This window comes from Gouania willdenowi, chromosome 7 (assembly GCF_900634775.1).
Source record: "Gouania willdenowi chromosome 7, fGouWil2.1, whole genome shotgun sequence".
Taxonomy (NCBI): Eukaryota; Metazoa; Chordata; class Actinopteri; order Blenniiformes; family Gobiesocidae; genus Gouania; species Gouania willdenowi.
Window position 1 is genome coordinate 29,881,221 of NC_041050.1, and position 12,725 is coordinate 29,893,945.

The following is a 12,725-nucleotide window of genomic DNA, read 5'->3' on the forward strand; positions in this document are numbered from 1 at the left end:
TTGCAAATCTAGTGTTCTTTTTGTTATTGTAGCAGGAATTTTCTTTAAAAAAAAAAAAAAAAAACTGTGACAAACTTTTTAAGAGTTCTTAAGACTTTCTTTACACTCAACAAACAAAAGTGACACTAAAGGTGTAGAGTGACCAGCATCCATCCATCCATCCATCCAATCTTGTTCTCAGTCAGAGGCAAAAAAAAAAAAAAAAAATGATGCAGACATTCAAACATGGTGTTTTACATAATTTATTTTGATTAGTTACAAAACATAAATAAAATCAACAGATGAATTAGTTACAATTTACAGAGGCTAATTCACCAAGTTTTTTTTCACAACTGATTTCCCCAAATGTGCTTTAGTCATTGGTTCTCAGTCATGCCATTGTGGGTCTCCCATTATTTCTTGCTTAATTTAATATTTATTCCAACATGCAGCCCAGCACAAGGGCTGTATGTGAAAACTATTAAAAAAAAAAAGAATAGAATCTCAAGCAGACTGGCCCGGTCAGGTTTCTGAGAGGTATATTACAGCAGGAAGTCCCATGTAAATAGGGATGAAAACCAATGTTTTAATACCTTCTAAAATCAATGAGTACACAACTTTACAATTTGTACAACCTCATTCCAAAATACAAAAATAATCTTTATGAAAACAATTTGGTAACACTTCAAGGACAAAGCAAGCTCCTAATCATGGGTCATGATCCTCGAGCAGTAGCTTGTTAGATACATTATGTTAGTATCAGACTTGACAGCACAGTATCTCATCTTTACTATTAATGAACCACATCTTTGTGAAGATGTGGGGAAATTGTGGAAATCCACAAATACAGAAAACTGAATAATTTACGTTTTAGATTATTCAGCTTCTGAACACGCATACCCTTTGTGTTAACTATTCCTCAGCAACCATTCATGTCTTGTTTGTATTTTATTCACATTTTGCTGTTGCTACATCTGCACAAGTTCCTGTCTCACACTATCAATGATAAAACAGAAATGCTGCTCTGATTTTAGACTACCTATTACACCTAAATGTATTAACATGTGTATTTGTGGCTAAATGTACCGATAAACCAATGGAAGATACAGTAATGTATCTGCTGATATATTCCTTAAAGTATCTACTAAGTATGTGAGTTTAGGAACAGTAAAAAAGAAAATATTAGACTTCAGGGCCCACGTTTAGCTTCTGGTAACTTCCTATTTGACAGCCAACAGTTCATAACTAAGAAGACATTTAACATCAGGAGAAAAAGCCAAAAAAAAAAAAAAAAAATTTTAAGAAACGAAAAGAACTAGGCAAGTGAGAATCTCACCACAGAGTTGAACTGAATTGAAGACAAGTGATTAGAAATGACGCTCTTAATGAAGGAGACCCAAAATATGGGCAGAGTAAACATCTTCATTGTATTCAAAGTAACAGGGGTACACATTAAATGATTGACACCATAAAACCATCACAACGTTTGTCACAGAATAAACGTACACTCACATACTCACAATAATGCAGTAAATTTAAAGGCAATATGGAAATAATCCCTATAGTTTCCGTTGTTAGTTTGGCAGGTTTTGTTTTTTTTTTTATGTGCTTCATCAACATGATGTTGATATCTGTTATGATGAAAACCAAAATCTGTAAAATCTGAAAGAATTTCTTAATGGAAGCGTGTTTAACTGGTACAGAGTGGGACTGTTGGTACACGTTACAATGAACAGAAGTCACGTATTATTCATCTATCTTCATGTGAATTTATCTGATCATGTTCATGATGAATAGGTTTTTCCTGGAGGGCTGCAGTCCTGCATTTTTTTAAAACATATTTCAAATGTGATTAAACTATTTTTCAAAACTGAGCTCTGATAAAAGGCAAAATCAAACCTGTCCTAATATCCAGGCGTGATTAAATATTGTACGATTTCATGTAGGTTGCAATTTAGAGTGAGTACTTTAGTGCATTTGTCCTTGTGCTTCTGTGTCCAAAACACTTTCTCCAATGTACCTTTATTTTGTACTAAACCCATTACTTCATATGGGAATAAGCAAGCACCCTGAAGCTAAACTAAAGCTGAAGACCATGCAGGACCAAATTCAAGAACCTGGGAGGAGTTTGACATCACCATTTAGGAATATTTACTCTCACGAATAAAACAATGAGTTTCAAAGCACATGCCTGTACTGCACATGCTTGCACTGTCGTAATGAGAGTAAGGTATAAATAAGATTAACTTTTGAATGCTGAATAATTTCGGTCTGAGCTCGGTATCAATGACTGTGCTTCTTAGAAAAAAAAAACAAAAAACTAAACAAATTCATATTTGTTAATCATGACTAATTGCACTTTTAGAATTGATAGTCTGTTCACTGTAATCTCTGACAGGTCAACAAAACAAGTCAACGCTATCAAATCATTTTTCTACATTTCTGTTTAGAGGTTTTTAGTTATAGCTATGAGGGTTTGCTGACAACAACATGACTGTTGAATTGTGTCCACGGACATAAGTGATATGTATTTCGATAATCCACAAACACTCATCCACACTCATAAATTCACATACTCGTACATTAAAGACTAAACAGCTCAGCTTCCCAACACATTAAGATCCATGAACCCCAGCAGTGGTCACCCTTCATGTTCACATACCAGAGTATCATGTTACTTCCATGTTCTTTATCCATCTCATCCAGGAAGTACTTTGGAGTACCAGGAAGTCCACTCATTGCAGTAACTCACTCACACATACACAAATCCAAAAGCTCCATATGGATCTGTATTCTAGGCTGACACTTTTGGTATATCCATCTCTTGGGGCCTTCATTTTGACCTCACACTTCACTTGGTTTTATTTCTGTCCCACAGGAAGTGTGGAGGTGGGGGGTGTTGGGTGAATTTTGGCACTAGAAGGTAGAGCAGCAGTTGAACAAGAGGAGGAACAAGTAGAGGAGGAGCAGGAGCAGAGTGACGCCCCAGCTACAGCTATGCTATCTATGGGTGCAGCGCTGACAGGCGCCACTGTGGACACGGGGGATGTGGGCATTTGGGAAGGCAGTAGCGGTTGGCTTTGAGGTGCAGATTGGGTCAGCTGGGTGATTGGTTGAGTCTGAGACTGTACTGAGGTTTGCATCATGGGCTGTGCTATCTGCTGATATGTGGTCTGGTGAGGGGGGAGAGGTGGATGGAGGTGTAAACTTTGCTGCATCTGTGGCACTTGAGCCATGTGAGTCTGTGGTGGTGGTGGTGGGGTTGTTCCCAGGGAATGCAAAGAGGGAAGGCTTCCCCCCACTGTCAGGGCTGCTGCTGTTAAGCTAGCAGGGGTCGATGGTGCCTGCAGGTTTGGTTGAGCCACTGGAAACCACACTGGAGGAGCCACCTGTGCATAAACACGTTAATGAATTATTTGACAACTCTAAATAATCGTTATAGCATAGCATAGCATAGCATAGCATAGCATAGCATAGCATAGCATAGCATAGCATAGCATAGCATAGCATAGCATAGCAATCGATTATGAGCATGCCCACTAACGGAAAATGAATTTTTGCTAGTTCCGCTGTAAGTTTTGCAACTTCCGCCATGCAAAGCTAACTAGTACAGTGCCCGTCGGAAGTATGCATTCATGTGGGAGCATAAGAACAGTTGTCAATTATGGCCAGATGAGAATATGTTTGAAGGTTGGATGTACAAAGAGGTGTACATACTCTGTACTCTGTAGTGTTATAAAGGGGTTTATTTGCGGGTGAAAAGTAAAATAGCGATTTCCCTGGTTAAATTTTATGTTTTTTATACTCATTTTTATCATTTTTTTTGTTTGATGTATTTTTCTGTAATGTATGTTTTTGGAGTCATTATGTGTATTTTTGTATCTTTCTGTTGTCTTTTTGTGCATTTTTTGTATATTTATTGCTTTTTTTGTTGTCATTGTAGTGTATTTTTTTTTTAGTGTAGTTTTGTGCATTTCTGTTGTCATTTTAGTGTTGTCTTTTCTGTAATTATTGTTTTTTGTTGCCATTGTAGTGTATAAATATTTATTTTTTGTGTATTTTGAGTCATTTTCATATTTTTTTGTTGTGTGGTGTATTTTTCTGTAATGTATGATTTTTGGAGTTTTGTGTACTTTATGTATAATTGTTGTTTAGTTTTTTGTTTTATTTTACTATTTTAGTATATTTCTATTATAAATACTGTGTGTGTGTGTGTGTGAGTACCTCCACCTCCTCCATGTGTTCTCTCTTACACTCTTACACACGCGTCATGTACATAATGTGTGTGTCTCCCTCTATCTCCTCCGTGCGTTATCCCTCTTACACGTGCACGCTTTTAATATTGACCTTTTTTTTTTTTTAACCCAAACAAACTGCGACACGGTGATGTCATGAACCTGGAACCGGAAGTAGCGCGCTCAATACCGCGCTCTTACCGAGGGAGCCGAAATTATAAAATTAATGTTTTGACAGTTTTTCTTCACCAAATTACTCCAAAAAAACAGATGCACACACTTTGGGTTTTTGGAACCCGTTGACTAAGTTTCAGGTCGAACTCACACCGCAACGGGGAGATATTTGCTCCACACACGCACAGACGTTCCTTGCTTTTATAGATAGATAGATGTGTTTTGACGAGTGCTGAATGGCTCCTTTTCTTGGGGAAAAATATGAATAAAATTAATTTATTTTCCAAAAAAACATGATTATAATATACATTGCAATAAATAACAGTTAACTTAATGTAACTTAACAATAATAAACTGTTGTATTCATAAATTAGCAATGTGATCATATACATTGCAATAAATAACAGTTAACCTAATGTAACCTTACAATAATAAGCTGTTGCATTCATATGAATCTGATCATGACAATCATAGTTTTTCATCATTGGTCGATTTTCTATGTGATGTTTTAGGCATTTTTTAAAATGAGTACAGCAATCACTGTGCATGGCTAATCCAACACAGGTACATCTCAGTACGCAGCGGTCACGTACTGAGATTGTAAGAGAATCTCAGTACGGAGGTAAACTGAGACTTTGACACCGGGCCGTCCGGCCAGATTTTACAAACTCATCAAAATGTCCGGGTTTCCCAGGGACCCAGAAGGCATCTAGTGGAAAAGGTTAATTTAAATGACCGTAACTCAGCTCATATTTGCTCTCTCTGAGAAATTCCAGCAGTTTCTAAAAGCTAAGGAGTTGTCATGGTAATTTTACGCACACGTGATGGAACCTTTAAAGATTCCGCTTTGTTTTGACGAAATCGTCAGACATAGGCAGAGACAAGAAGAGAGAAGACTAAAGTCCAAGATAGTTAAGGTACATGTTCTATCACCTGGTCTACACCTCATTACCTCCCCATCCCCACAGACACAATAAAGCTCAGAATCAGCATGTGACCATGGGTTGCAAACTTATGTGTATATTAGTGTATATTAATGCTTAATTTCTAGAAGGAAATGTTTCTCATTGTTTCAATGATTGAGAGAAGGTATATATGACATTTTTCAAGGACAGTTGTTAAAAATTATAATGCAGTGTTTCAACCTTGGGGTTGCCTGGAATTTAAATGAGGTCACCTGAAATGTGTAATATTTGATATACTTAATTACTGATTAAAAATATAATATTATTTTTCAAATTAAAACAACACAAATTTTTAAATAATTTTATTCTGTACCTTCACTTTCTCAAATTTAAATCTGTTTTAAACAGTGCAGTATAAAGAAAAGAAGGGGAAAAAATAAAAAAATAAAATAAAATAAATAAATATAATACAGTGGAGCTGGCACATCTTGTCTCTTTGTGCACTAATCCTGACTACTCTGTGTTTGTAACACAGTATAACAAACACTATCAAAAACTAATTCTGGAGAAAAAGTAAAGTCTTTGGGGTCGCTAGAAATTTGTGATATAAAAATGGGGCTTTGATCCAAAAAAGGTTGGGAACCACTGTTATAATGCATAATACACGTGATTGACTTGAGTCACCACTGATTCTAGATGTTGTTTAAATCTTTGTTATAAAAAGAGAAATTCATTTTCAAACCTACAATAAAAAGTTATTTATCTACTTTATTGTATTTTGCTGTTACAAGGTAGATTCAAGAAAACGTTGAGTACTTGAAGTAAGCAAAGGTCGACCCAAGTGTCCTCTTTTCCGGAAGTCAAAATATGGTCACTCTAGCATAGCATATTGTTTTTCAACGTTATTGTGCTGAAAAGCAAAGCCCCAATTTTCAAACAATATGACATTAAAACATCTGTTTGACATAGGAGGACCACACTAGACAAAGAGAAGCTCTAGATTGCTGGACACTGAATACTGCTGCAGGTAAATGCTCAGTAGGTTTAAACTAAGCTTGATCTTTGTGTCCATTGTCATATTAACAAATTTGACTGTTCATAATATTGGTGGATTTAAAGCTAACCTGCCATTTGGTTTCAAACCTATTCACAGTAGCCTTAGCAGCTACTGTTGTATAAATCGTACTGCTAATCGACCTAGTCTCAACTCATTTCCTACACCCACCTTTTCCTCTAGAGAGGGTTGTTGAGGTCTGAGGCAAACCACGGTGTCAACAAGCGACTCAGCAGATTTTCCATCAGCAATAATGCTTTTTTTACACAAATGATCTTGTTTTTCTTAAAACGCCCCTTTCAGAGGGCGGGCTGCTGATTTTAACCTTAAGTAGAGACCGATCAGTCCAGTAAGTTTGGAATTTTTATTAATTGTCTGAGTTTCAAATGGGCATAAAAAACAAATTTACAGGTATGATGTGAATATGTTTTGTTTGTTTTTTGTAAAACAAAACCCCAAAAAAGGAGTAATTGAAAGCTGTGATAGGAGTAGTTAATGCATGCAGTTTAAAAGCATATAGATCTATTGTTTTTGTCTTTTAATCACAGTATGGGTGGTCACAAGTAATGCAGGGAATCATAGAGGCCGGAAACATATTTTAATACATTATTATGACAAACCAAACTAGTTCAAATTGTTTTTTGGACTAGTTTGGTTTGTCATAATAACTAATTTTACCTGAAGGTATCAGGGTGAACAATTTTTTGACTGCGTTAAAGGTAGTGTTGCCATAGTGATAAACATCTTACCTCTGATGGCTGGCTCCAGCTTCCCAACTCCTGCACCTGTTGAATCTGCTTTATTTGATTGAGGGAAGGTTTGGGCGGTGTGGAGCCCACGGTCTCCTTTGTCCAATTATCAACAAGTTTGTGCAGTTCATCCGTAAATGTGCTTGTTCTTTGAGGACTGTGATCTGTGAAAGATTAAATCACTGAATAGTGAAAAAAACTAAGTCAGGTTGGATTTAGCACTGAAATTCTTTACCTTTTTTAGCAGGTGAGGATGTGCAATGCTGTGGTTTGCAGTGCAGTGACAGTCTGCCTTGCTCACTACCTGAAAAACTACCGGATTGCTGAATTCCTAAAGGAAACCATAGAACAATATTTAGTGGAAGAATAAAGTAGGTTTAAAGGACAGTTTGGATCAAAGTTGCAATTCTTACCAGAGCGTGGGACCCCATTGTTGTCCATGTGAGAGTGAGGCCGAGGACGAAGCTTAATTTTGGCTGGTCTGGGCCTACGAGGGGAAATCACAGGAGGCACTGTGGGAAGAGGAGATCGGGACAGAGAGGCAGGCAGACTCTGTCTTTGGTCTTTGAGGGAACGCAGCTGTCTGTAGAGGTCCTGAAGTTCTCTGTTCTGTTGGGACTGAAGGGAAACCACCTCTTTGATGTGCCTACAGATTGTGTAATCAGGAAACAAGTAAGGAGAAGGAACAGAAAGTAAAATAAAAAGAAGTAAAAGAAATAAAAACCAGATGCCACTGCTCTGTGGAAAGGTTTCTCCACTCAGTAAAACTGCACAAGATCATGTTCCAGACCCGATTGCCCTGGTGATTTAGGTGCCAAGTTTGCAAATTCTTACAAAGTACATGAATATCCTCTGAAGGGTTTCCTCATACAGTCCAGATATCAAAGATAAATGTACTTTTAACTGTATATCATCCTGTGACTGACTGGCATGCTGTCTGTTGCTGATAGCCGTAGTCATAACAATAGCAGGATTGATATGTAATTACAAAACACTCTCCTGGTCAGTTCTGGTCAGACTGCCCTAAGTGGGTCAGATACCATCGTACACTGATAGCACACACCAAAGCCTCTGCCTGAGGAGGCTCTACTATGTTATGACTACTGCTACCAGCAACATACATAACACTGAGAGCACTAAACTATGGGGAGAGATTTGTCTCAAAAATATTCACAAATAGATCCACGATTTTCACATGTATTTTTTAGATATTCACATGTTTTTCAGATCCACAAATACATCCACAATTTCCACGTGTTTACTCATTTATGTGTGTATTTTTCATGAATTATCATGTGTAAATCTTGTGCTTGTTGATTGAGCACAGTGCATTTGTGGATCGGCCGGCGTGTGAATTGATTTTTGAGACAAATGTAATGTAGCTTCGCTCAAATCCACACACACACAGCTGCTGATCCACATGTCTAGAGACCCATCATCCACTAGGGGCAGTAATGAGGCATTTACCGACACAAAAACAGATGCTGCAAGAATGTTTAATAACGTCATTGGTGTTCACTGCAGTGTCACCACAATCACTGCAGCCTTCCCTTGTCTCCTGCTGATCATAGTACAATACTTGGTTTAACAAAAAATACATTTTTATTAATGTGTATGGATTTTTATGAGTAATAGAATTGACTCATTTCACTCTAATGTACTGTATACTAATGACATAACTCTATCCAATCATCAAAGGAGTTCTGTTGATCACACTACAATTGATTTGTCAAAAAATACTTTCAATAATCAATTTACACTAAAACAGTTTAAGGTGTCCTATTTTTATTTCCTCCTATTTGTCATATTTGAGGTGCAGCCTGAATAGATTACTGGTATGGTGTCTGACTCTGTGTGGTGAAGATTATAAGTTTAATTAGTATACACTATCATTTATTTGGCTAAACTGGTGCACTGGGGACATATGTATTTTTACTTTGTGTTATATACAATATAGCGTTCCATAAATCAAGAGAGGTGTCCTAAAAAACATTTTTACTAATACAAATTTATTGAAATTATGATGAAATGTTTTTGTTAAACCAAGTGTTGTATTATTATCAGCAGGAGACAAGTGAAGACTGCAGTGATTGTGACGTTATTTGATATTCTTGTGTCGGTAAATGGAATTAATCTTCAGCAGATACTTCATTACTGCCCCCAAGTGGATGATGGCTCCCTACACACGTGGATCAGCAGGTGTGTGGATTTGAGTGAAGCTGCGTTACGCTTGTCTCAAAAATCAATTCACACGCGGGCTGATCCACAAACACACTTTGCTCAATCCACAAGCACAATTGCAGATTTACACATGATAATTCATGATAAATACACACACATAAATGAGAAAACACGTGTAAATTGTGGATGTATTTGTGGATCTGAAAAACATGTGAAAATCTGAAAAACACATGTGAAAATCTAAAAAGTACATGTGAAATTTGTAAATACATTTGTGGATTTGAAAAACATGTGAAAATTATGGATCTATTTGTGAATAGACCGGTCTGTTCTCCAAAACCCTTTGACATAATAAAGCCCTGTGTCTGCATCTGACCAGCAACCCTAAAGCTTGACTCTGTCTCCTTCATCCAGACCACCACAACACTGTCCAGGGTGTAGCTTCCACCCAGGGAAGGTGGGATAGGCTCCATACGACCCAGCATGGAATAGTTAGGTAATAAAAAATGAATAAAATGATGTATAAAGAATTCAAAGAACAATACGTACTTTTCTCTGAGTGTGTGTAGTTCTTTTCTCAAGTCTTCATCCCCTAGCTCGCTTTCATCATCATCATCACTGCTGCCCATAGGCGAGTGGCTGTAAGTAACACCTCGGGGCAGATGAGAAACTGATGCAGTTCTCCTATTTTCTTCTTTTTCCCCATCTTTACCCTTGGACTTCCTCCTCTCCTTCTCCAGTTCAGTAGACACTACAGAGGAATCCGTCTGCCGGTCGTCTTTCTTAGTTTCAGCTCGAGTTACAGAGAAACGTCCCACTTTCTGATGAGATCCATCATGAATTGCTGGAATGTCCTTTGGGACAGAAGTCTGTACCACTGGTGTCACCTGAAGATAACAAAAGGGAACCATGTCCATAAAACCACCACCAAAGGCTCAGGCATCTAATCAACAAAGCTGAAGCCTTATGCCTACCTGAAACCGTCCTTTGTTTGACTGGACAGGATTAGGTGGTGCCTGCTTCTTATCATCACTGAGTGGTGGACTACTCGAGCAATCATCTGATAAAGTGAGAGGAAAAAAACAGAAAGGGTAGACGAGGACACAGACGCAAGAAACCAGACACACAAGTAAAAGAACACAATAATGACACAAACCAAAGGAACAGAAAGAATACGGGATGAGACGAATGTGATGCACACAGACAGACATGGGGCGTGAACACAAAGACAGCGTTAGACACAAAGACTTGTAGCTTTTTGGAGTTATTAAGCTGACATGCAATTCTCTGTGTTAACATAATGTTTAGATATTATTTTCTAATTCAGGGACAATAACTGATGACTAACAATTATTTACAAATCCTTACAAAAATGCCAGTGATTGTATAGAAAGGAGTATTTGAGAATTCATTCAACATGTTGTGATATTACATACTGTATATCTCAACCAACCCATCCTCACTCTTACCGACTCACATTTGACCCACACATGCGAGACAATTAAGTCCTACAGAAAATATATGATCTGTGCCTGTCAGTGTTTGACATCTGTGTTCATGAATAATCAAAACATAGCTTAGGATAAAAGTAATGTGGAAAAATAACAACATACTGTATGCAGCCTGGTGCACTTAGTTACATGCATGGGCTCTTGTAGCAGAAGTTTTAAGTTAGTGTTTAATATGTTACACATGTAAAAACAAACAAACAGCTGAAATGTATGCCGGAAACCTCATTGGCATGGTAAAGTTAAGCTAATCCAATCCAAATGCCTTTAAAAAGAAAATGTGTATAGTATTGTAAACGTAAATCTAAAACCATGCATTTAATTACAATGTCAATAGGTCACACCCAAGCACAATATATTTGCTCTGATTGGAGTGCACTAGCTGAGTGTGATCTTTAACAGAGCAAAGTGTCCTTGGAACCTTAAAGAGTAACTAAACCCTTGGTTTTGGCTGACCTGCCACTAGAGGGGAAATTTTAAAAAAATGTTTTCACGGGGCTCCTGGAGCAGTTAAGACACACCCAGTCTATACTATAAAATCTCCAAAGAACAATTTATGCTAAGCTAATTACCTACTTAATACTCACTATACCGCTCTATATAGAATGCTCTCAATCCAACCAAATCACCAAATTACCATCACAGATAATTCTTCTTTAAAGTCGTCTCATTATTGGTGCTTAACAATTCTGTTGCTGTTCCCAATATTTATCATTATAGATAGTTCAAAGTGGTCAGTTCTGAAAATTAGAAAGGAACAACAAACAGTTTAAATGTCAATTAATATCTAACAATGTAGAGTAAAAAAATATTATTTGCCTAAATGTGCAACTCATTATAGACTCATGAACAAAATAGTGTTTGTCATAAGGTCAAAACCTTAGATAAGCCCTCACCCTGATGTCATATTACACCCAGTGCGTGCACTCCGCTCCAAATAAGTTGTACTACATTATACATTGGAGCCTCAGGGAGCAACAATATGCTTTATGACAAGCTTTCTGCCAAAAAAATAAGAAAAATCATATGGATTCTGTAAATTACTTGTCTGATTATGCAACATGAGATTTGTAACTTGGCATCTATCTCAGCCATGTAATGACATGAGGTATAGTTTGAGGTGGTATCTACAGTAAGACAGCTGGTGCAGATGAAGAGGTGAGATGGCTGCTGCTGGGAAGCCTGGAGACTCTAGGGCCCTGAAGGCTGGCATCATCTAAGAGGGGGTTTGTGCGGGACACAGGCCTGGCTGGCCTTTACTCTAGCATGTGTCTGCAGGAGAAGGTCATTGGGATTTCTGATGCCACCTCCTTCCATAATGCCAATCTCCCACCCTCCTCTACACGAGTAACCCAAAAAGAAAAGCTGCCAAGAAAAGAATATTTAGTGCAAAAATAATTTAAAATTATGAAAGCAAATCTATTACACATGCACAGGTACATCAAAATTAAATTAGATTCAAATGCAACCAATAACACAACACAAAGCATTAAGAGTGAATATTAACACCCATTAACGTAAAACGTTTTAACAAAATGAGGGTAGTTAAGTCACTATGTTAAGACTAGTGCTAGATATTAGATATGTTAGGCTCATGCCCCAACATCTCATTCTCTCTCTCTCAATCACTCTCAGTCTCTCTCTTTCGCTCCCACTCTCTCTCCCTAGCAGAACGCTACCTTGCGGAACTCTGGGCTTCTTGAACAAGCTGGTGGAGTGACGCAGTTTGCACGCCCAGTTTTTGAATTTTCGAGTCCACGATTTCTTGCTAACAGGATTTCTGATACTAGGACATGTCAGGTTTAGGCCAAAATATCCACCTCCTGCATTCTGCTGCTGCTGTCCATGCCGGAGAGGGATCAGCTGTTGATTGTGGTGCCAAGATCCTTCTCCGGTAGTACTGGTGTCAGAGTGTGAGGGTACAGCCTAGAACAGTTGAG

The 12,725-nt window shown here is 37.7% G+C and overlaps 1 protein-coding gene across 5 annotated transcripts in view; it reads right to left on the minus strand.

Annotated features, from left to right (window-relative positions):
* Positions 1-403: 403 nt before the first annotated feature.
* The window catches only part of wnk3 (WNK lysine deficient protein kinase 3), a 55,364-nt gene continuing 43,042 nt past the window's right edge, over positions 404-12,725 (minus strand). For 3 of the 5 annotated variants that reach the window (XM_028451991.1, XM_028451994.1, XM_028451990.1), the window contains 7 exons: positions 12,465-12,711; positions 10,252-10,337; positions 9,827-10,164; positions 7,510-7,742; positions 7,332-7,427; positions 7,097-7,260; positions 404-3,368 (listed from right to left, as the gene is read on the minus strand). In XM_028451991.1, coding sequence (XP_028307792.1) covers positions 2,841-3,368; positions 7,097-7,260; positions 7,332-7,427; positions 7,510-7,742; positions 9,827-10,164; positions 10,252-10,337; positions 12,465-12,711 — 1,692 coding nt within the window. In that variant the 3' untranslated portion in view covers positions 404-2,840. Of the gene's footprint in view, positions 3,369-7,096; positions 7,261-7,331; positions 7,428-7,509; positions 7,743-9,826; positions 10,165-10,251; positions 10,338-10,490; positions 12,712-12,725 lie in introns of those variants that run through there. The other 2 variants (XM_028451992.1, XM_028451993.1) reach the window with 2 other exon arrangements.